This window comes from Suillus plorans, assembly GCF_016647745.1.
Source record: "Suillus plorans strain S12 chromosome Unknown HD556scaffold_8, whole genome shotgun sequence".
Lineage (NCBI taxonomy): Eukaryota > Fungi > Basidiomycota > Agaricomycetes > Boletales > Suillaceae > Suillus > Suillus plorans.
Window position 1 is genome coordinate 156,790 of NW_024537392.1, and position 21,397 is coordinate 178,186.

At 47.4% G+C, this 21,397-nt stretch overlaps 11 protein-coding genes across 11 annotated transcripts; 6 read left to right on the plus strand and 5 right to left on the minus strand.

Moving 5' to 3' along the window:
* Positions 1-10: 10 nt before the first annotated feature.
* HD556DRAFT_1339545 (P-loop containing nucleoside triphosphate hydrolase protein) lies at positions 11-3,132 on the plus strand. The gene is made up of 17 exons (XM_041302044.1): positions 11-225; positions 277-354; positions 411-547; positions 599-727; positions 775-833; positions 891-1,110; positions 1,163-1,248; positions 1,309-1,441; positions 1,489-1,542; positions 1,586-1,975; positions 2,029-2,097; positions 2,152-2,229; positions 2,283-2,304; positions 2,350-2,600; positions 2,648-2,742; positions 2,792-2,824; positions 2,874-3,132. The coding sequence occupies exons 1-17, from the start codon at positions 69-71 to the stop codon at positions 2,920-2,922; spliced, it is 2,040 nt and encodes a 679-aa protein (XP_041164505.1). The 5' UTR covers positions 11-68; the 3' UTR covers positions 2,923-3,132.
* Positions 3,133-3,152: 20 nt separating this feature from the next.
* HD556DRAFT_1339554 (uncharacterized protein) lies at positions 3,153-3,973 on the plus strand. The gene is made up of 2 exons (XM_041302045.1): positions 3,153-3,262; positions 3,321-3,973. Exons 1-2 carry the CDS (start codon positions 3,197-3,199, stop codon positions 3,684-3,686), a joined length of 432 nt encoding a protein of 143 aa, XP_041164506.1. The 5' UTR covers positions 3,153-3,196; the 3' UTR covers positions 3,687-3,973.
* Positions 3,974-4,056: 83 nt separating this feature from the next.
* Positions 4,057-5,378, minus strand: HD556DRAFT_956420 (uncharacterized protein). The gene is made up of 2 exons (XM_041312122.1): positions 4,788-5,378; positions 4,057-4,729 (listed from the first exon to the last, which is right to left on the minus strand). The coding sequence occupies exons 1-2, from the start codon at positions 5,025-5,027 to the stop codon at positions 4,076-4,078; spliced, it is 894 nt and encodes a 297-aa protein (XP_041164507.1). The 5' UTR covers positions 5,028-5,378; the 3' UTR covers positions 4,057-4,075.
* A 1,230-nt stretch (positions 5,379-6,608) lies between these two features.
* On the plus strand, positions 6,609-8,850 carry HD556DRAFT_1230034 (fungal-specific transcription factor domain-containing protein; the record flags this gene model as incomplete). The annotated part of the gene is made up of 12 exons (XM_041297318.1): positions 6,609-6,689; positions 6,741-6,805; positions 6,861-6,905; positions 6,955-7,127; positions 7,182-7,720; positions 7,773-7,796; positions 7,848-8,021; positions 8,071-8,175; positions 8,224-8,365; positions 8,420-8,517; positions 8,570-8,674; positions 8,722-8,850. The coding sequence occupies 12 exons, from the start codon at positions 6,609-6,611 to the stop codon at positions 8,848-8,850; spliced, it is 1,680 nt and encodes a 559-aa protein (XP_041164508.1).
* A 704-nt stretch (positions 8,851-9,554) lies between these two features.
* On the minus strand, positions 9,555-11,245 carry HD556DRAFT_957355 (uncharacterized protein). Its single transcript, XM_041312123.1, has 6 exons — positions 10,955-11,245; positions 10,783-10,895; positions 10,550-10,725; positions 10,104-10,488; positions 9,937-10,047; positions 9,555-9,880 (listed from the first exon to the last, which is right to left on the minus strand). The coding sequence occupies exons 1-6, from the start codon at positions 11,078-11,080 to the stop codon at positions 9,649-9,651; spliced, it is 1,143 nt and encodes a 380-aa protein (XP_041164509.1). The 5' UTR covers positions 11,081-11,245; the 3' UTR covers positions 9,555-9,648.
* A 412-nt stretch (positions 11,246-11,657) lies between these two features.
* Positions 11,658-12,886, minus strand: HD556DRAFT_1430160 (uncharacterized protein; the record flags this gene model as incomplete). Its single annotated transcript, XM_041304879.1, has 2 exons — positions 11,658-11,786; positions 11,834-12,886. 2 exons carry the CDS (start codon positions 12,884-12,886, stop codon positions 11,658-11,660), a joined length of 1,182 nt encoding a protein of 393 aa, XP_041164510.1.
* A 339-nt stretch (positions 12,887-13,225) lies between these two features.
* HD556DRAFT_1502028 (carbon-nitrogen hydrolase) lies at positions 13,226-14,886 on the plus strand (the record flags this gene model as incomplete). Its single annotated transcript, XM_041308969.1, has 11 exons — positions 13,226-13,390; positions 13,436-13,595; positions 13,654-13,722; positions 13,776-13,846; positions 13,905-13,953; positions 14,006-14,080; positions 14,133-14,211; positions 14,260-14,329; positions 14,385-14,413; positions 14,463-14,518; positions 14,575-14,886. 11 exons carry the CDS (start codon positions 13,226-13,228, stop codon positions 14,658-14,660), a joined length of 909 nt encoding a protein of 302 aa, XP_041164511.1. The 3' UTR covers positions 14,661-14,886.
* A 145-nt stretch (positions 14,887-15,031) lies between these two features.
* HD556DRAFT_1430162 (uncharacterized protein) lies at positions 15,032-16,493 on the plus strand (the record flags this gene model as incomplete). Its single annotated transcript, XM_041304880.1, has 6 exons — positions 15,032-15,045; positions 15,095-15,166; positions 15,218-15,280; positions 15,328-15,427; positions 15,480-16,143; positions 16,198-16,493. The coding sequence occupies 6 exons, from the start codon at positions 15,032-15,034 to the stop codon at positions 16,491-16,493; spliced, it is 1,209 nt and encodes a 402-aa protein (XP_041164512.1).
* A 104-nt stretch (positions 16,494-16,597) lies between these two features.
* Positions 16,598-17,414, minus strand: HD556DRAFT_1339662 (uncharacterized protein). The gene is made up of 6 exons (XM_041302046.1): positions 17,146-17,414; positions 17,048-17,095; positions 16,955-16,992; positions 16,820-16,901; positions 16,705-16,769; positions 16,598-16,648 (listed from the first exon to the last, which is right to left on the minus strand). Exons 1-6 carry the CDS (start codon positions 17,318-17,320, stop codon positions 16,625-16,627), a joined length of 432 nt encoding a protein of 143 aa, XP_041164513.1. The 5' UTR covers positions 17,321-17,414; the 3' UTR covers positions 16,598-16,624.
* A 40-nt stretch (positions 17,415-17,454) lies between these two features.
* Positions 17,455-20,314, plus strand: HD556DRAFT_1502040 (COG4-domain-containing protein; the record flags this gene model as incomplete). Its single annotated transcript, XM_041308970.1, has 12 exons — positions 17,455-17,820; positions 17,877-18,002; positions 18,052-18,283; positions 18,335-18,540; positions 18,596-18,775; positions 18,822-19,058; positions 19,107-19,385; positions 19,437-19,607; positions 19,660-19,839; positions 19,888-19,989; positions 20,039-20,170; positions 20,222-20,314. 12 exons carry the CDS (start codon positions 17,455-17,457, stop codon positions 20,312-20,314), a joined length of 2,304 nt encoding a protein of 767 aa, XP_041164514.1.
* Positions 20,315-20,412: 98 nt separating this feature from the next.
* HD556DRAFT_1430165 (vacuolar sorting protein DID4) lies at positions 20,413-21,347 on the minus strand (the record flags this gene model as incomplete). Its single annotated transcript, XM_041304881.1, has 5 exons — positions 20,413-20,592; positions 20,646-20,861; positions 20,918-21,073; positions 21,121-21,285; positions 21,336-21,347. The coding sequence occupies 5 exons, from the start codon at positions 21,345-21,347 to the stop codon at positions 20,413-20,415; spliced, it is 729 nt and encodes a 242-aa protein (XP_041164515.1).
* Between the last annotated feature and the right edge of the window lie 50 nt (positions 21,348-21,397).

Here is a 21,397-nt window from a genome sequence, read left to right on the forward strand (position 1 = left end):
CAAAGCCTTCGGATTCAAACAACCATCTACTGATCGTTATACTTAGATCACACTTCCCACCCACCGTCATGTCCACTTTGACGTTCTGGAAGCCAGGAACTGCTGGACCTGGAAGCACACATGACAGGGAAACAGAGGAGGAAGGAAATGTCGTTCAATCTGCACCTTCGCATGGCTTCCTTTCTATACAAGCGCAGCGTGAACGATTGCCCATTTGGCAACACCGTACGTTCACTGTCGTTGTGTTCTAAGCACTACCCAACTCTATTTTTTCAGGACAAAAACTTTTGCATTGCATAGAAAAATATGGCGTCACAATCGTTGTCGGACAAACGGGTTCAGGAAAAACAACTCGTGAGCAATCATCAAATTTCATCGATGATCCCAGTTCCATCTCACTACAGGCTGAGAACTACCACAGTATCTCCTAGAATCTGGATGGGCATCAGAAGGTAATATTATTGCCTGCACCCAACCACGACGCGTCGCAGCAACGTCTGTCGCTATCAGAGTCGCAACAGAAGTTGGTACCCTCCTTGGAGATGAGGTATGCCGCCAAGCTGGTGTGCCTCTGCATCGCTCACAAATATTCTCATAGGTTGGATATACTATTCGCTTTGAAGATGTCAGCGACAAAGAGCGAACCCGGATATGCTACATGACTGACGGCATGCTCTTTCGAGAGACACTGATAGATCCTCTCCTTTCGCGCTACAACGTTATTATGGTTAGTCCTGCATCACTCTTGTCGGCATATGCTCAGTGGGTTTCCAGATTGACGAGGCGCATGAGCGAAGTCTTTACACAGATCTACTGCTTGGTATCTTGAAGAAGTTGGTTAAACTTGCTCTAATCTTTCCCCTTGACTACTAAGATGGCGCAATTTGCAGAATTAGGCGCAAGCGTCCATCGCTTCGGCTGATAGTGTCATCAGCTACTTTGGATGCTAAAGCATTCTTAGAATACTTCACTTCGGGGACACATCCAGACGACGCCACTATTGTCAGTCTGGAAGGGCGTATGTTTCCTGTTGAAGTTGCTTACCTTCAAGAGTCCGCTCCGGACTATGTGAGGAAAGCAGTGGAAGTTGCATGGAGCATTAACCTGCAGGTGCGTCCCCTGTCCCTTCTTGCCCTTTACCACAACACCTCCTATTACGCAGCACGGCGCTGGTGACATTTTGATATTCCTGACGGGACGGGAAGAAATAGAAAGATGCTTAGAGGAACTTACAGAACTTCTTCCTACGTGCGCGTTCTGTTTCCTTATATATTTCCCCGTACTCATGAAAACTATGATGTTTTCTAGACTTCCGCGAGGAGCTACACAGATAATCCCTCTTGCACTGCACGCTGGCTTGAGCACGGAAGAACAGCTTAGGGTATTCAATGTTGCAGAACGAGGGACGCGAAAGGTTATCGCCGCCACAAACATCGCAGAAGTGAGTCGCGCCATTTTTAGTAACTTGGCGTCTTATGATGCAATTAGGCCAGCGTCACCATCGATGGGGTGAAGTTTGTTGTCGACAGTGGGTTCGTAAAGGTAAGTTTCATTGCCGTCTTGATCGCATTCTCATGGGCCCCAGATACGGACATACAATCCAACTACTTTCCTTGCCTCACTGTCTACAGTTCCTGTTTCCAAAGCATCTGCTATACAGAGGACTGGCCGCGCTGGACGGACATCGCCAGGAATTTGCTATCGATTATATCCTGAATCCGCTTTCGCCTCCCTTCCTACAAGCACGCCGCCTGAGATCACCCGCACTGATATGACCACTCCGATTCTGCAATTGAAGTCTCTAGGTATAGATGACCTTATGAAGTTTGAATGGGTCTCTGCACCTCCAGCAGAGAGTATTCTCCGTGCGCTTGAGGGGCTCTTTGCTGCAGGAATGATTGGCGACAATGGTCTCCTTACTCCGATCGGCGAGCGAGTTGCAGAATGCCCCATCGAAGTCAATATAGCTAGAATGGTGCGCTCTCCTACCAATATCGACTTTTGTTGCACGGCTTGATGTACAGGCAGCTTTTCACTTCGAAGGACTTTAACTGCGGTGAAGAAATTCTTACAATTGCTTCCATGATTTCAATACAAGTGAGTGCCTCATGGGACTGGCGTAACCATCATATTCACCTGTTTACATCATAGGATGCATTTGTCATACCTGATGGTGCTCCCGGAGCAATTGCAGAACTGGAGAGACGAAAATTCACAACCGAGGAAGGGGTATGATCCATCCTGATTCGTCTCAATTCAGCAGACTGACAATATTGGACCAGGACCATCTGACGCTTTTGAATGGTATTTGCTCATTACACCCAAAAGTTGATTGCTTATGTTCGGTAGCATACAATGCTTTCACTAAATACGGTCGATCTTCATCGTGGTGCAAAGCTCATGCTCTCAACTTCCGCGCCATGTCCAGAGCGGTGTCGATTCGGTCTCAGTTGAAGAAGTACATGATTCGCTTCAACTTGCCACTCCAGAGCTGCGAAGGTGATGCTAAGCGACTTCGGCAATGTTTGGTCAGTGGGTATTGGCGCAACGGTGCCCGATGGGTTGCAGATGGAACGTACCGGTCGGTGAAGGGAAACAAAGTAAGCAATGCTAAATGTACGATATTCACCTTTGTTCACTCAAGCAGACTCTATATGTTCACCCAACATCTGTGCTCTTCACTCGGAAGCCGCGGACCGGATGGGTGGTCTTCCACGAAGTGGAAGAAACCAAGAGGACACAGTATGTCTACCTACTTGTATGATGGGCCATAAACTTCATCTTTTGTTAGGATAAGAATACTTTCAGAAATCGAACCAGACTGGTGAGTCGAGCTTCTTCTCTGTGACTCTGTACTCGCTCAACTGGTGAAGGCTACTCGATTACGGTCATAAATACCAACATAGGCATGCTGCGGGTTAATTTGATGTGGACGGTACTTAGTTGTAGTGGTCAGTCAATGTTGTCGTTCTGCTGTTAACGTTGACATTCGACAATTTTCGCCTGGAATACCGTGATGTTGTACCTGTATCGTGAGGTAGCATTGAGGGTGCCAAGAGACCTGGAGCTGTAAATACTTACCGATAGAAATATACATCCGTAACTTACTAAAGCTTGCCGAGCTTTCCCGAGTTGAAAGTCCGAAACGCCATGGAAAGTTAAACGCTAACATTTATTGCTGAAATCCTTGTCAATCATGGGCGCTGGCCAGTCCAAAGCGGACACAGAAGAAAAGGTCTTTTACAACGAGACGCCCGTACAGGTTTGGTCTTCTTCCTATCCTAAAGGCTAGTCTTCTGAAGTTGTGTGCAAATATCAAGTTCTCGCAGGATGTTGTGAACCATCTTTCAGATCGCTCAATATCACCTGACACCTCGCCAGAACGGCAATCCACACTTGATGCCCACGTACGTGCTCGCATACAGGCGGAGCTGCAGCATCTACGAGCGGAAGAGGAAAGTGTGCAGAGGGAAATTGAACTCGCTCTTGAAAGGGAGAACATTGACCGGGAGAAGTCCTCGGCAGGCGGAGAGGTCGCCGAGGGCGATGTCAAGAATAGTATGACGTTGATGGGGGATCTTGAAGAGATTCGTACCAAGGTGGACAGATTCCAGACCAGGAGACAGCTCAGCGATTATCCTGCGGTCAAGGAAAGCGGCGAAGCAGTGGTGTTATGCTATAGGTGAGCCTATGTCACTTGTTTATCCCGTCTGGAGATCACTCATTTGTCGCTCCCATAGACAAAATCCTACCGCGCCATTGGACTGCTGGCGAGAAGTGAGGGAGTTTAACGCTAGTGTAGCTCAAGCAGAATCGGTAGGCAAACTCATTCTGACATTCGGTTCTCAACTCACTGTCCTGCATGCACCTACCAGCAACATCTCGCTTCTCTTAGGTAGGTACCGTCAAGAGCGAAGATTCACCACACTTCTATCATGGTCCATGACGTGTTTTTTTCATAGACTAGTAGTGTGTAAATCCTATTTTATGGCTAGTAGTATTGATTTCATAGTCCAATCATCCCTCTGGAACATCTAGCCCAATGGCTTCCCAGCACTAAGCTTTTCATAGTCTATCACGACTCTTCACCCCCATATGCTACTCCAATTGAATCGGCTGTTTGTATCTCCTGCTGCAGGCACAATGACCCAGCACTGATGTTTGAGACTCGATGTAATTGGGCAATGTTTGCATCGACATGCGTAGAAGGCCGCAGGCTTGAGCTAGGAACTACCAACTCTGCCTGCTCTTCACCGATGGTGTAGGGGTCGGCACTATGACCAAGTCTTGAAAGGTGTCTAGTGCCACCCAAAGCTGCTGTTATGACAGCTGGGGGCACGCGCACTTGTTGCTCCTCATAAGTCTGGGTAGAATACATTGAAGCAGTGCTGATGCTTGATTTATGAGACAACCTGTTCGAAGCCCAGGCAAATGATGACCTGCTTCCACGCGCGAGGCTCTCTTTGAATTGGCCTGAAGGACGTCTCAGAGCGCGAGCTGGATTCCGCGGGGGTTTTATTGGGGGCAGTGGCAACGGAGCAGCTGGCATGCGTAAGGAATGCTGAATGGGAGTTGGGGGAGGTGATATAGCGCCCATTGTGTTTGGTGATGAATCTGCAAGACTCTTCTTCGCGTCTGAGCACCCAGTACTGTCCGAACTGCTCGAGGGGCCACCTGCCTCGTTTGGTTTGTTTGGAGTGGTTCGGTCATGTCTCCTGAGAACATTTTGCTATTGAGCACGATGAATGACAAAGATATCATAAAGTCGAGAATTACATAGACCATACCCTTCGCGAGCGGCGCTTTTTGTCGGAATGTCTGACGATCGATGACCACCATTTCCATCCAACTGCCACTGCCACCGCAAGCGCAATCCCCGCGGCAGTACCGCCGACGATTGCTGGGATGGAGATTCTTGTAGCGTGTTCGGTGTTTGTGCTAGGCGTTGCTGTGCTAGAATTCGTTGAAATTGTTGCCTCGCCAATAAGGCGAATAGCCACGTTAATATTGCCAGTGAGTGGGGGCATGACGAAGGGAACCGAGGATTGCTATCGACTGAGCATACCGTCCTTGTATATGTCGTAGACAAGGTACCACAAAGGGCTAATCCACGTAAGGTGACGTTCGCGAAGAATAGATCTAGACGCAAGAACGTGTTAGGCACGAGGCGTATCCATAAGCAGTCGTAACTCCACATATTCATGATTGTCATACGACAAGATCATCTGCGTCATCTTTGACCTAGGCAGTAAGAATGCTGATAACACTCTTTGCTCTGTGCCATATAATGTAGCGCGATCGACTCTGGTGAAATGGCAGGGCGCTCACGACACTTTTCAACAAAACAGTATACAGCCAGTCTAATCTAGTATCCGCAAGGCCTTTGAAGTCGTGTTTTGCGTGCACATCAAACGCTCAGTACTCACTCAGTCGGAGTAGTTGGAGATAGCACTTGGGAATGACCTGATTATATTTTTAGTGCGTGGCCGGAACCCGTCAGAACACATACCCATGCCTGTACGGTTCGGTCGCGGCTGCGCTGAAGGCTCACGAAAAACAAGTTATTTATGTAATCTAGAGTCGAAATCAATCAATTTATTTCGGAAAAGCGGTGAGACGCAAGCCCCCCCAACCCCGCAATAAGTATCGGACTCAACGGGAGTATGAAAATAACTTCGCAAGTCGGAGTTTGAATTCAGCCGCTGTTACAGTCGTGTTGGAGTTGCTTTGGTCGTTATTTTGAGAGTCACCTTGCTTGTTTGGTGCTAGTGTCTATTCAATTAAATAGACGTGCACGTTGTCTCGGCCTGATATCCCTAAGACCTAAATGTTATTCAAAATCACGACACAGTACTACCGCAAGGTGACTTACATGGTGTAACGTTTAATTTCGGTCAACCAAAAATAACCAATAGTCCGGAGGGAGCGTACCTGTACCTAAGCTCGGCAACCTGCGTTCATTGAACTATTTGTTCCCTCCCTTTTCGGATGTTGGGATAAGGCGATACACGAGGATAACGCCTAGATACCCGTGAGTACAGCAGATTCAACAGTCAAATATCACAGTATAATTCATCTATAAGGTCAGTTCTTTATATGCTCGAACATAGCAGATTACTCTACTAGACTAATTATCGTAGTCCAAGTCTTCAATTAATTATCAGGTTTGTTCTGTATTTTGTTGTTTGGTATAATAATCGGATATTTTTATGATTGCCGCGTTCGGCAATTCGACTTCTTTCTGCCGCTCGGCTTTATTTGCAACAGATCCCACTGCGACTGTGCCCTTCCCCATCTCTCTCCGCCTCATCGATATCGCAGCGTATTACTACTTCCAATTGTTCATCCTCCTACCTCTATTCGTTGTCCTCCCCTCTATTGTCTGTGGAAGTGTCTCCTCGTCCTCCTTACTATTATTTTAACACCTCTACACCTTAATTTCAGTCTAAATTAACCGGCCTTCCCCGGTCGATAAAGAGACGCCGAGTCACCGTTGACGTTGATAACCGTATCGACTTCAAGTGGGAATGCAAGGCACTTCAGAGTTTGTGGACGAGCAGTCAAGGGCAGCGTAAGACATTCTATGACGGCAATCTGGTCAATCAAGAATGTTTACCAAGCCTCACTCCAGCTCAAAAGCGCCTATCGTGCGCAATCCAAGAGCATGCACCGTTTGTCGGGCAGCGAAGGTGAGTGGTCGACAGATCAAGAGAAAGAATTCACATCTGAATCCCTGATAGATGAAATGCGTCGGGGCAGAGGACGGTCTCAAGTCTTGTCAAAGGTGTACAAGAACAGGTGTGGAGTAAGTAATGAATTGCTCCGATAGTCTGCCAAGACGTTAACCCTTTTTCTATAAGATGTGTCTTTGAGAAGCATCGCAGAGGGCGAAAACCTGGATCAAAGTCAGATTACTTCTCTTGCTTTGCCTATCGCCTCTCACAATGTCCCAAGGCTATCCGAAGCGTCTAAAATGCTCCGACGCTTAGAGAAAGGATTGAACACAGCGAAACTCAAGCAAAGTGATTCATCATTGTCGACAGTATTCCCTGCCGACCCTCGTACTCCTCAAGCAGATAATACTCAGTTTGGCGGACTCCAGTCCTCTGACGCTTATGGTTCCGCTGGTAATTTATTTCGTGCCAAGAGTACAAACTGTGACTCAAAACATATTATCATAGACGGATATGCGGCTTCAAGCGTCAGTTCACGTACTGTTGATCCAGAGGAGGAAGAGGACGGGGAAAGGAGTGACGAGAAATTTCCTGCCAAATTAATCAGAAGGGAAAACTCCTTTTTCAGGACTATCCTCAACCCAGAACACAAGTCGCCAATGCTTCATGTGCCTCGAAATCCTTACCTCCCCCAGTCATTGCGCCCGGCGCCTCTCCCGATCGGCTATAACGATCCAATCACAGCCGGCTTAATCAACGAAAACAAAGCAAAGATCCTCTTCGATGCAATCTTCCTTCGACTGAATCCATTTATAAATCTTTTCGATCCAGCTCTGCATTCTGTTGCCTATGTGCGGTCTAAATGCCCTTTGTTATTTACTACCTTGATAATGGCTGGCTGCAAATTCTTCGAACCAAGCTTATACAAGGAATGCCTGAGGCTTGCTAACGATCTTGCGGTCCGGGCATTCGCAGAAGGTTGGAAACGAGTAGAAGTGATCCAAGCATTTTCGTGTCTCACTTATTGGAGAGAACAAGAGGACAACGTGAGTGTGTTTTGGGCTCGTCTCAACTTACTTAAGCTTAATTTCATCGAAGCGGACATGGATGTATATTGGATATGTGAGTGCTTCAGGGTTCATCAATCTCGAATTATTGTCTGATTTTGTTCAGGCGTGTCGGATGGCTGTGGAACTTGGCCTCAACCGATATCATGCAAAACCTCCTGCTCACGAAACCGAGTTCCAGCTTCGTGAAAGGCGAAACCGAGAGAGGACATACCTCGTCCTCTTCGTACATGACCGGAGTCTTAGCATGCAGACAGGTCGGCATTGGATGCTCCCTGAAGTAAATCTTTTCCATTTTCTCAAGATATGACGGTTCACACACGCTGCAGGATGACTTCATAAGGCACTCCGACACCTGGCATGAGCAGGGTGGGACCCCCATTCGATGCGAAGATGTCATCGTTTCTGCTTTCGCACAGCTCCGTCGTATAGCGGTGAGACTTTTCTCTCAACACCTGCGTGACATAATCCAATGGTATTAGACCGAGGCTACAGACATGTTCCACACCAATCGGAGTCTTTCGGACGGTGGAAACAGTCAAGTCAATATCGATATGGTGCTGAAAAACTGCAACGCGAAGCTTGCACTGTGGACCAGTACCTGGGACCATGAGATGAGAAAAGGTGACGAACACGACATCTCATATTCCGATGCATGACCTCATATCTTGCTGATAGCTAACGGAGAGTCTTTCCACTTTTCCTTTACCAATCTCTTCTGCCTCTATTCGAGCCTTTTCTTGAATAGTTTTGGTGTTCAATCCAGTGTCCCACCTGTAAGTCCGCAATTTTGTTTTTGACGCATCATTCCTATACTGTCTCCCTCAGGCAAACCGCACGAATAGTCATGTTCGCGCCTTATCTGCGTGTTTTGAAAATGCATTAAATGTGCTGGGAATCGCATCCAAAGACTTTAGGGAATTTGGTGTTTTGGTAAGTCTTGCTGTAGTGCAATTCCTACTCATTGACACTTTATCCAGCGCTACGGGCAAGAGACAACCTCCGTTATGACTGCATACTCTGCCATATTTCTGCTGAAGGTAATAAGTGCCCTGCCTCCAAATCTAAGTAAAGTTGATGTGTTGGCCTTAGCTACTCCGGAGCTCTAATACTCACACAGACCTGCAATCAGAATTGCCAGAGGGTGCAGCTCATCAGATTCATACTGCGATCACGAAAACGGCCGATGCGTATCAAGAAGCTTCTCACCTTTCGCCCACCTCAACATCAGCTGCCTACCACGCTCGGTTTCTGTGGAGTCTTGTTCGCAATGATATAGAGCGGGCTCGACAAAACGCTCAAAAAGACATCCCCATTGACCCAAACATTCAAAGTAAATCGTCTTCACGCTATGCAATGTATATGTTGACAGTTCATTGTTCATTCGTAGGTCCATATACACCGACTGCTCCATGCCCACCTGAGCAATTTGCATGTCCATCATCCTCTTCCTTACTGTCATATTCTGCGTATCCGACGCAGAATTCTGATATGAATGGCCAAAACGCACCTTGTGGAGGACCGAACTATACTGATGCGTTAGGTCGTGGTTCTGGCTCGTATGGCCCTTCAGGTCAATTCTCAGGTTACAACCTCGGGCATGTCTCAGAAACCGACTTTCATTACTACCGCAGTATGTTAGTCGAGCTTGGTTTTGGAGAGAACGGTAACACCGTACCCGCCAACGACGGTTTCCGCAACATTGCCTACGGAGACACATCTACTTCTTATTCCCACCATCCATACGTACACATAGCACCTATCGGCCCAAATGGTTTTGGAACCAGTTGATAGGAGCGTTGCTTATCTTGCACTTTTCTTCATACACGGAATTTTCTGGCAGCACCTCAGTACAGCAGTAGTATTGGTTTATGAATGACTTCATCATGGTTAGTTCTCTAGACATGTCACTCGACACCAATGGGGAAAACAACGACTTCTACACCGTATGCAACCGCAAGCACTGGATTACCCCTCCTAGCCATAAAATCGAAATCCCGGACGCGATGGGGGCGCGGAGCAATGTTAATAACATGAGGCTGTGCATGGACATAATTCATATCGTGAATATGAATAACCGCTCCTTTGGTTGCGCACTGGGACGCAATAGCGAAATAATCCGGACTCGTCGGGCACCATCTTGTAGGCCGATGTGAGGGTCTCGATAGTTAAAAACAATAGAGCAAAAGGCGTACCGGAATTGGTGACCACCTTCAGGAAAACTTATACCTGTTTGTAAAGGTTTTCCACCCTGGGACTTGGACAAATCCCATATGGAAAAGCGGGAGCCGTAAGTTGCCCCTACGCTAAATAACATATAAAGTCAGCTGTAAGTCGAACTCAGAATCAATTGTGCACCGACATATCAATGTTATCTTGACGCCAAGCTGCAAATCCCGTCCACTGTGATGAAATACCCATCAATGACTTGGACAGCCCGTGTGGTTCAACGAGCTCAATAACACTGGAATGCCTCCAGCTCCCCTGCTCACTTTGCTCTGGATCAGACCTCCAGTCCGTCAAGAAGACGGAACCTCGGGAGTCTGATACGAGAAATTCTTTGCTGCTGGATTGGTGGCAATTTACAGTAACAAGGGGGTGGGGAAACGAAATCACATATGAAGTTGGTTGAGGACGGGGATGGGGCGACGGCGACGCGTCGGTACCCAGTGACCTCTCTGGAGAAGGGATTCCAGAAGAAATATCCAGTGCTGGATGTAGATCCCAAACCATCAGCATTTTGTCATCTGGGCGCAATATTTCAATGTTCAGAGTATGCTCATTACGCAATTTGAACGAGTGATGCACCTGCCACCGTCGCGACATATCTTGCATTGTCTTGATCACGTCCTCCACAAAAGCACATATCATTGACTTTGCCGTGGTGTCCGCTGAGACCCCCACCAAACGCGAACGTGTTCTCGGAAGATGTTGAAGATTTTGTGAGTAGGTGAAGACTGAAGTCTGAAGCAGCAGCAGTAATTCTGAGACAGCGTCAATTTCATGCTTTGTGGACAGTAGGGAGTCTAGGACCGCCTTACTCAATAACCCAGTCATCACTTGAACTAGGTGAAACGGATCGAGGCGACCACGCTAGAGCTGTTATGCGTCTCCCAACATGAAAAGACGCCACCCTTTCACTAATGGGTGGGCTCTTAATGAGAAAAAGATGTGATCAACTGCCTAGCTCGTACGGCTTGGGAACACACACACCACACGGAAAACTTCCACTGAATGCTCGCCTGCTATAGCCAACAAGTCCGCCCCATCGTCATTAGAGCATGCGCGAACAACAAAGACGTCTGATCCATGATTGATTCTCACTACTCCGCTATCCATGCTCACGGAACGTGCGGTGAATGGATCCAAAAGGATCCGCTTTCTGCCAAAGGTTTACAGTACAGCTGGAAATGAAATGTAGTATGAAACAGAAGTTTTAGACCGTCACGGTGCTGGTCTTGCCGTAATCACTTGCTTATGGGCCTGCGACGAGGACCCCGGGTGTCCTTCAAAGTACCGGTTCCCGCTAGCAAGTACATTCATTCAAAGTTCCGCATCCGAAGGGCAAGGGAAGGTGCACGTAGCAAGCTTGTTGATGCATTTGCTGCCTTGAACCGCAAGCTCAAGGGTGACGGGAGCAGACCCAGTGTTCTACGCGAAGAGCATGGACCTTGGTAAGCTTACTACGGCTTCCATCAGACTGGAGTGGTGTGCTCCTTTCACTATGCCTAAATCTAATTTAATAGGGCCGAGGGCGATGCACCTGTGACCGGCGGACGTGAAGATGAGAATTCGTACCGCAACGATCGTCAACCCAATTTCCGTACAATACATACAAACTGAGGAAATCGTGCGGGACGCGCTCCGGAGTGTATTGTTTTCTTTACTCCTGAAATTGTAACAACTTTGCTTCCCATTAAACGTATACCGAAAATTCTGCACCATCGGCTGGTACTGCTGCACTGCATGCTGCCTTTCCGCCTTTCACAATTGAGAATATGGCTCCATCTGAGCATACAAGGTGGGCCCTTTCATCGACCTCATCCTACTCACTATCAGATGGCGTATAAAGATCAGGCGGGGAAAACTCACAGGTATCCATTCCCATCCTTTGCATCGGATATATTCTATCACAGTGGGACCTGTCCCTTCATTGGTTATCTTTCCATCGTCGGTGTATCTCAAGTTGATGTGGCTCCCATCTTGGTATGCTGCAGTCAGCACAGCAACTGATTTCTCTGCAAAGGCATTTCGAGCTTCTATGGTATCCATGACAAAGGTGGGATCACGGTGAGGTCGAACCATGACAAGGTCTAGTGAGACCTCCGACGAAACAAAGTCGGACGCAAGAGGGGTGATTCTAAAAGCAGGTTCCAAACGATCGACATTGACGGTAGAAAGAAAGTATGCGAATGGACCATGCACATCCACAATTCCATGAGCATCTGAATCCTTGTGAATTACGAAAGTCTTTTGGTCTGGATCGTATATCTCCACAGCCTGAGCAGATGGCGCAGGCAACAGCTTGACATGGCTGCTGTACCATTGTGTAATGTTGTTCTTCGCAGCAACTTTGAATCTTTCAATGCCTGGCAGTTCTTTCCTCAGACTCTCGGAATCATGGAGGATAGATGCGTGCAAAGCAGTAGAGGTCACTACCGCTGAGACAGCGACCTTGGAACAACTTTGCTTTGAGCTCGGTGGAGCAGATAGGGTCGTGACAGTCAGTGTGAGGGGAACGACATCCGAACCCATGATGAATGCTTCAAGAGACTTCAGCTTGTATGCTGGGCCCTCATTCATGGAGATTGGCTTGAACAATGAGCAGTAGAGAGCGTTTGCCGTCCCACATGGGACAAGAACTACACGAACTGAGGATGATACAACATTCTTGCGTACACCATTCAGTGCCACGAGTGAGAGGGCGTTGATGATTTCGTGCAACGTTCCATCGCCGGAGCCCAATATGACTGTCACGTTGCCCTCATATCGTTCGAGAAAGTCGAACGCTATGGTACCCGCATGTCCAGCGGCTCCAGTTGCCATCTTTTGGGTAACTTGGATATGTGCTTCCTCGAGACGAGGAAAGACATGCTCATCGAAAAAGGTCTCGGCAGTGCCATCTCCACAGACGGGATTATACATCACTAGCACTGGTGGACAACTCGCCATGATAGTCTGATAAATATGTAGTCAATAACGAATTCCTTTTAATGCCGGTCACAAGCTGGATTTTAGCTCACAAACCTGAAGATGTTATAATTGATATTGGAGTGGTCTGTCTGGCTTTCTGACTCTAACGAGTTAGTAACGACCCTGATAAGACCGTCTTACGGTACACCGGGCCTCGGCCCGGTAGTGATTGATATAAGATACTTGGAAGCCAGCGACAACTTGGGCAGACTTAATTAGCTGTATATGTTGCGTTTATCCGGAGCACTGCTGCCATTATCCCACAATCTCAAGCATTCTGCCTGCCGCACAATGACTTCAGTCGCTCCTCCTGTCTTCAAGCCATTCACCCTCACGCTTATCCAACTTGGTTCTATCGGCTCTGACAAGGCAGCCAATCTTCACCATGCTCGCGAGATGATCATGAAGGCAGCAAAGAGCAATTCAGACAAGAGGCCTCAAGTTGTTGTATTGCCGGTATGGAATTAATCTTATTTCACCTAGCTCTGACTCATTTTTCAGGAATGTTTCAACTCACCGTACGGCTTTGTTCACTTCCCCGCGTATGCCGAGAGCATTAGCTACACTGCTGGCAAGGAGTATGATATTCAAGCGAGTGTAAGCGAAAGTGTGAAGATGCTGTCTTCTGCTGCGAAGGAGGCGGGAATCTGGCTCATCGGAGGTCATACCTCGCTCAAACGTGTGGCAAAGGGATAGAAAGTTCATATTTTGTTTAACAGGTTCGATACCCGAGAGAGATGTGGAGACGAACAACATCTACAACACCTGCACTGTGTATTCTCCGACAGGTGTCAAGTTCCCTGAAACTTTTTCCAATTAACACTGATGTACGTGGATGGAGGTGCACTTGTTGCATCACATCGCAAGGTTCACCTATTTGACATCGATATCCCTGGGAAGATAAAATTCAAGGTATACCCTTTACTAGTTCTCGCTTTAGCGTCTTTTCTGGATCTCATCGTACCTACAGGAGAGCGAAACGTTGACAGGAGGAACGACGGCGAACTATTTTGACACTGGTACGAACCTCATTCAACGTGCCTGCGCCACACTCGATAAAAGTATCTTAAGAATTTGCACGTATTGGGCTCGGTTTATGCTACGACGTCAGGTTCCCGGAACTAGCGATGATTGCGGCACGACGAGGTTCGTGGTTACATGATTTATACGAAAAACGAAAAACGCACAACCTCTTAAGGTTGTCATGCCATGGTTTATCCTGGGGCATTTAACCTCACCACTGGACCTTTGCATTGGGAACTGCTTCAACGAGCTCGGTAGCGCGTTGTCCAACTGTGCTCAATAGTTCCTGACGTAGCCTTCAGGGCCAATGATAACCAGGTTTTCTTTTCCATGTGCAGTCCAGCACGGGATATGACCGCTGGGTACCATTCAGTAAGTGAACCGCCACAATAATTGTGCAACCAAGAGATTTGAACTATCATGATAGTGGGGGCACTCGATGGTCGTTGACCCATAGTAAGGCATATCCTTTGATGTACACTGATCGCACTAAATCAACTATCAGTGGCCATGTACTTGCGGAGGCTGATGAGAACGAGACGATTCTGCATGTCGATATCGGTGAATTTGACATCGTGCTCGTTATTTACAAGTTGCTGATTTCACACGGGATTTAGATCCTGAACCATTCCACGAGGTAAGAGCTGGAATACCAGTCACAAAACAGCGTCGCTTTGATGTCTATCCCGACGTGAGCGCTTGATAAGGTATGGAGAACATAGGGCAACAATGTAGCTATGTAGTCTTTCGATAATCGACAATATCTTTCGAAAAAGGGGGATCGTTGAAGCATGACTCGTGATTCTTTGACTACAACCCTAGTAGAAGAACTTTAGAGGGTCCAGATTAGTACTACTCATCGAGCTGTGTCTACGAAGCTGTGTGAGCTGATGGCAAGGTGGCAGTGAAAAATGATCGAAAAAGGACCGCTTCCATTTTGAGAGAAGCCGGCACAGCTAGAGAAAATTCTGGTAGGTTCCACAGGATTCTTGAGCGCGGGTGGAATCCTTAGAAAAGTGAACAGCGTCCACTTCTGTGTCAACCACATCGCTGTCTTATTATCCTTCCTCCGCCATGGTCAAAGAAACGTGCGGCTAGTGATATTCAAACCAATTTGTATGCTAACACTCAGTGCAGGAAGTTTTATGATCTCCTGGAAGTCCCAGTAGATGCTTCAGAGCCTGAATTGAAGAAGGCATACAGGAAAAAGTAAGATAAGAATCGTGGCGAGTCTGAACGTCATATTGATTCGTTTCGCAGAGCCTTGAGACTACACCCCGACAAAGGTGGTGACCCAGAACTCTTCAAGGAAGTTACACATGCGTATGTCTTACATTACATGTACAGATTTTTGTTGTCTCATTTTGTAGATACGAGATTCTTTCCGACTCCCAAAAGCGTGGTATATATGATGCTCGAGGTGAAGCTGGTCTTTCCGAGCAGGGCGGAATGGGTGGGATGGATCCCCAGGTAAGGCTTTGCTCGACATTGATGGTGGCATCAGACTGACTTGAACCCCTAGGACCTTTTCAGTCAATTGTTTGGCGGCGGCGGATTCTTTGGTGCTGGCGGCGGCGGCGGCAATCGCCAGCAGGCTGCCCGCAAGACTAAGGACCTTGTACATCGCGTAAACGTGACACTCGAGGATCTCTATAAGGGCAAGACAACTAAACTTGCTCTTACTCGCAACGCACTTTGCTCTAAGTGCCACGGTCGCGGTGGGAAAGAGGGTGCTGTGCGACCATGTTCTTCATGCAATGGACGTGGTATCAAGGTCACGTTACGCCAGATGGGCCCCATGATCCAGCAGATACAGTCCGCCTGCGAGGAATGTTCGGGTACGGGAGAGATGATCAATATAAAGGATCGCTGCCAGCAATGCAAAGGCAAGAAAGTCATGCCTGAGAAGAAGATTTTGGAAGTGCACATAGACAAGGGCATGAAGGGCGGCCAGACGATTGTGTTCAGCGGAGAAAGTGATCAGTCGCCAAACGCCGACTCAGGAGATGTCGTTATCGTCATAGAAGAGAAACCGCACGACCGCTTCAAACGTCAAGACACGAATCTCATAACAGAACTGGAGATCGATCTACTGACGGCCCTTGGCGGTGGACGAGTTGGGATTCGTCACCTCGACGATCGCGCCCTCATTGTGAACTTTGTTCCTGGCGAGGTTGTCAAGAATGGTAAGCATTTATGAAGAGCGCGGTGGTAAAACATGACGCTAATATTTGTGGCAGATGCTGTCAAGGTCATACGCGGCCAGGGAATGCCCTCTCAGCGACATCATGAGCCAGGAGATTTGTTTGTGAAGTTCACTGTGAATTTCCCCGAACATATCGATCCAGCCGTCATCTCTTTGCTTGAGAGGGCACTACCACCACGAACAGAGATCGAGAAGTTCCCTAAGAATATTCATCTCGAGGAGGTGGATCTGGATGAGCCTGACGCGCGGTCAAAGGCAAATGCTATGTCAGATGAGTCGATGGACGAGGATCATGAAGGAGAGCCGCGTGTTCAATGCGCAAATCAGTGATTTGCGCATGTCCATTAGCATGATTAGCATGATATCTGTTGCGCTAGAGACTCGCATTTGTTACACTCGTTACATTTAATACGCATTTTCATTTCATTAACACTTCTTCACTTCTTGGTTGGCTCTCCGCATTACGGAGGAATGTCCCATCGAATCTGAGTTTGACGGCAGTAAGAAGGAAGGACTTTATCAAGATGAGAGGAGATTGTACTTCGGGATTTTCCTTGAAGGCATTGTAAGCTACACGATTAAAGAAGCTGATCTCTGTCTCGTTTTCTAGCGCGTGACTTTCAACAGACGACCTGTATCCTTACAGAAGGACTTACCAATACCAAGTTCAGCTAGGGTGCGGGCGTCATCATCGAAAATCCAGTCGTCGTGGTCCATATTGATGATCAGATTGGTTGTCTGACAGGGGGTTTTAGGCCAATTCTCAGAATTGTACGATTCGGGGACCATACCTTAGCACCGTGAGCTTTGGTGTACAACTTGAGTGTATCTGTGCCAGAAAATTTGAACATTCTCCTATGAAGGGCAGAGGCCGTGATGCTAACCTAGATGCACGTTCCGATACGGCTTCCATCCTGAACTAGTCTGAATAGCTGCAGGAAGGGATGGAACAAGTTGGGGTATGCTAAACAGAGTGGCATACCTCGCCGAGCCATATCCTTGAGCTCGCCAACTGTTGTGATCTCCAGGTTCAACATGTGTAAGACGAGACTGCGTTCCGTGCGGTATTCGAAGGATTTGATTACTCGAAGAGTTATGGTCGCTTGAGTTTTTGGGAGAGCGACGTTTGTGAGCACATCAGAAATTTCATGAGACATCTTGCGAGTATACTGGAAGAATTGGAGGAAACAGTTCACGGCGTCAGTCAGTCAGTGTTATGATACGTAGTGACTGCATCGGGCCCAGTCCAATATAATCCAATTGTATTAGATCATAATAGCAGTCACCTCCAATGTCTGAGAGTATCCTCAATACAGCACCAGACGACTTCCAATCCCCAAAAGATCCACGAACTCTTACTTCTCTAAATGAAATACTATCATGCTTGTCGTGGTATCAATCTGCTGAAACGGAACTCTCAAACTCCCTGACACAACTTCTCTCAAATCGTCAATCTATTGACAAGTCACTCCAGCAGTTAGAGGTTCTCGTTCCGCGTCTCGATGACCTTCAGATTGAAGCAGCAAACTTCTCAATCAAGGTCTCAGCTACTGCACAGACAGCAGAACGCGTGGGTGGACGTGTACGTTCGCTTGATGAGGAAATGAGACGCGTTGGAGAGGCTGCTGAGCGGGTCGGACAAGTCATGGAACTGAAAGTATGTCTTCAAATGTCGTCCGTCCACATTTAGATTCAGCCGATGCTGTCATGCAGTCCTCTCTTGCTCAATTACAATCTTGCATCGAAAACCAAGACTGGGAGTCGGCCGCCAGATGTTGTGCGCGCGCCATGTCCTTGTCCTTTACAATCATTTCAGGACCCTTTGCAGAGTCTGTTGTTGTGAGTAACCATCCGAAACATTCCAGACTCCTCTCACCAACCTGAACAGCCTACAGCTGAGAGTCATTTGCCCCCAGCACAGACCCTGCAGGCTGCACGAGAACAACTTTTATCCATTTTCAAGAGTCACTTCGAAGAAGCATCTCGCTCGCGAGATGCTGCAGCTACGACTCGTTATTTCAAACTCTTTCCTACCATTGGTTGGGAGGCAGAAGGCCTCGAGGCCTATGCATCGTTCGTGGTCGATCTTGTGCGAGTGAGGGCTCCAACGTCAGCCAAAAGTACGCTATAATCAGGCTTGGACAACTTTCACATTCTTACATCTCACTTAGCCTCTTCACCTCTATACTTTGTGACTGCACTTACAGCGCTACTCGAAAGTGTTGCCATGATAGTTGACCACCACCAACCGGTCGTTGACAAATATTATGGGGCAGGTAAGATGACAACCGTCATCAAACGCTTACTCGATGAATGCGACCGTGTTGTGCGGCTTACATTGGATAGCTGGAGAGAAGATAGGTCAATAAAAAGAAAGGTGAAGTACCTAATCCATATGATCGGATGATGATTTCGAGACTAGTGCCCAGTAGCTTCTAGATGTGGCCAACTCTTCCTTCTCCATCGCACCTACCCGCAAGCAATCATCCCAGGTTTCATCACAAGATGACGATGAATTGGACCCTCGCGAGGTCGACAAACTCTTATCTGAAATTGCAGGTATGAGTGGTCGATGGTTCCTGTTCCGCAAGTTTCTTGTGGAGCAACTGCAGGTGAGTACCCTCATCCATGCAAAACACATGCGCTTACAACGCCAAGGATGAAGATGTCGAGGAAGATGCTCAGAGCGGCCGGGTCACTCCTGTTTCACGAGGCCCCGATCATGAAGGACATAAGTCACAGATCGACAATAATCTGAATGCTTGGGGCTCTGGAATTCAACCAGATCTACTACAACTTGTGGAATCTAGTCGCTCTCATCAAGAGTTCGACGAACTTCTCGCGACTCATTATGTTCCGATGGAGACATGGTATATGCGTACTATCATCGACAAGGTATTTGTTCTCGCACACATCAGAACCTTAAACTGAACTATTTTGGAGGCTCACCGATTATCGTCTCCTGACTTTTCGCAATCGCCCGTCACTACTACAACACCAGACGATGTATTCTACATTCTCAAGACAGTCTACTCGCGAGTTCTGTCTGCGGGCTCACTCAAGCATATTGAGCGAATGACTGATCTCTTGAAGGACTTTATGGATCATGATTATGCTGGCGGCATCAAGCGGAAACTTGATGATGTTTATCGAACGGCGGCAAACACCGGCGGTGGCGGACGTGGGGAGAAATCTGAGCGAGAGTGTCGTACATCGTTCATCGTAGGTACCTTCCCGTCAACTACGATTTTACGCTGACATATTGTGTACAAGATTCTCCTCAATGACCTTGATCTATCTTCTTCGCACATGGAGCGATTGACGAAGGATCTTCTTGGTCACCAAAACATCACTCAACTTTTTCTGGATGCAGAACAATCACACGTGAAAAGGGTAATTTCCAGTTTAACAGGATCTGTAGCTAAATTCCGTTCGACGCTGAAAGTATGTACTTGCTTATTCTCACCGAGGATCGCTTCGCTGAACTAGATTTCAGGCAGGCGTGGAGCAGCTTTTTAACCAGCTAATGAGACCCAAGTTGCGCACTTTAATTCCAGACGTGTTTAAAGACGTATCATATGTACTCGACGAAGACTCTTATAACGCCGCAGAACAATATGACGTGGTTCGGAAGCGGTTTGTTAAAACGTGGGAGGGATTGGTCGATGGCTACAAGGTCAGCTTTCCGCCACAACATCTAGTGCATATATTTATATTTGTACAGGATGCGTTCACGGACAATAACTATCGCATGTTGTTTGGGCTTGCACTCGATGTTATCGCCCGACCCTGGGAGAAGTATATCTTGACGCTGCATTTCTCTGAGGTAGGCGTTATACTTCTCCGTGATCATCTTGAAGGTAACGTTAGTACAGCTGGGTGCCGTGCGTTTCGACCGTGACCTTCGATCAATAATGGCATATCTCTCGTCCCAAACGATCTTTGGAGACATCCGGGAAAAGTTTGTGCGCTTGCAGCAGATCAGTTCGTTACTGAACCTGGACAATGTGAGTAAATTCCGAATCGAATGTCATTTCGGTCATCAACCTGCTCTTTAGGAAGAAGACGTGGATGGGTTCTACAGTGGATCAGGCATATCCTGGTCTTTCAGTTTACAGGATGCAAAAAATGTCGTGGCATTGAAGGTATAAATTCACGCGAGGAAAAACAGATATATATTCCGTGATGAGATAGCTAGGCAGTCGATGAGAATGTGTGAAAGTGAAGGGCGGGATGTATGAGTTGGAGTTCACCCTCGTCTTAAAGCGTCTAATCTTGCTTGGAGGCTATCTTCATCTGACGGGCCACCCCCTGCTGTGTCATCGCCTTTGGGAGAGCCACTTCCACCAATCGATTCCCCCAATGCCACCGGTCTGCGTTCTGTCAGTGGTGATGATATTGAACCGAGACCAGTAGGTGCATCCGTGAGCTGCAAACGAAAGTGGATGAATATATATGAGATAGGGATGGCATCATAGTCACCTGCTGAGAAAGATTGACACCTATTTCGTCAAGAACCTCTCGTAATATCTTATCACCTTCTTCCTCTTCATCTTCAGCATCATCCTCCATAACATCATCCACAGCGTCCGACATCATTTCTTCCTTCATATCCATCATCGAGCTTTCCTTTTCAAACTCATTCATGATCTTCTGGATAGCTGGGAGGTTCAATCCCCTGTTCATGGAAGCCATGGCCTGGAAAAGGCGTCAATGAGGATGCAGGGTTGAACAAGTGAAGAATTGCAACGTACCCTCGTGGCTCCGCGCATGGCATCTGCCATTTGTTGATTACTTCTTAGAGTCTGTATCCTCAGTCCAACGGCTTGTAGTTGTGTCCTCATTTGGTAAAACTTTTGGACATAACGCCGGGTGCGAACGAGGTCCTTCGCCATCACTTTACACGCATTCTACTGAGAACATTGAAATTGATGCACGACGAGGGAAAGAAAGGTACCATTTGGCCAGCTTTGGCACTTTTCTTGATGTCTGCCACAAGCTTCTTTTCGCTTTGCTCAAGCTTTGACCGTTCACGGTCAAGCTCTCGTTGTGCTTTGTTCAATGCACGCTGATGCTGTCGCAATCGCTCAGCAGGCGTAACTGTCTTTCCAAACAGAGTTTCCTTTGTGAATATTAGCAGATACTAAGCGACAATTGGGATGGAGACCGCACTATGATGTTCATGACAATTTGTGTCCGGGTGGTGGTGAAGAAGTCACAGGATTGCTGCAGCT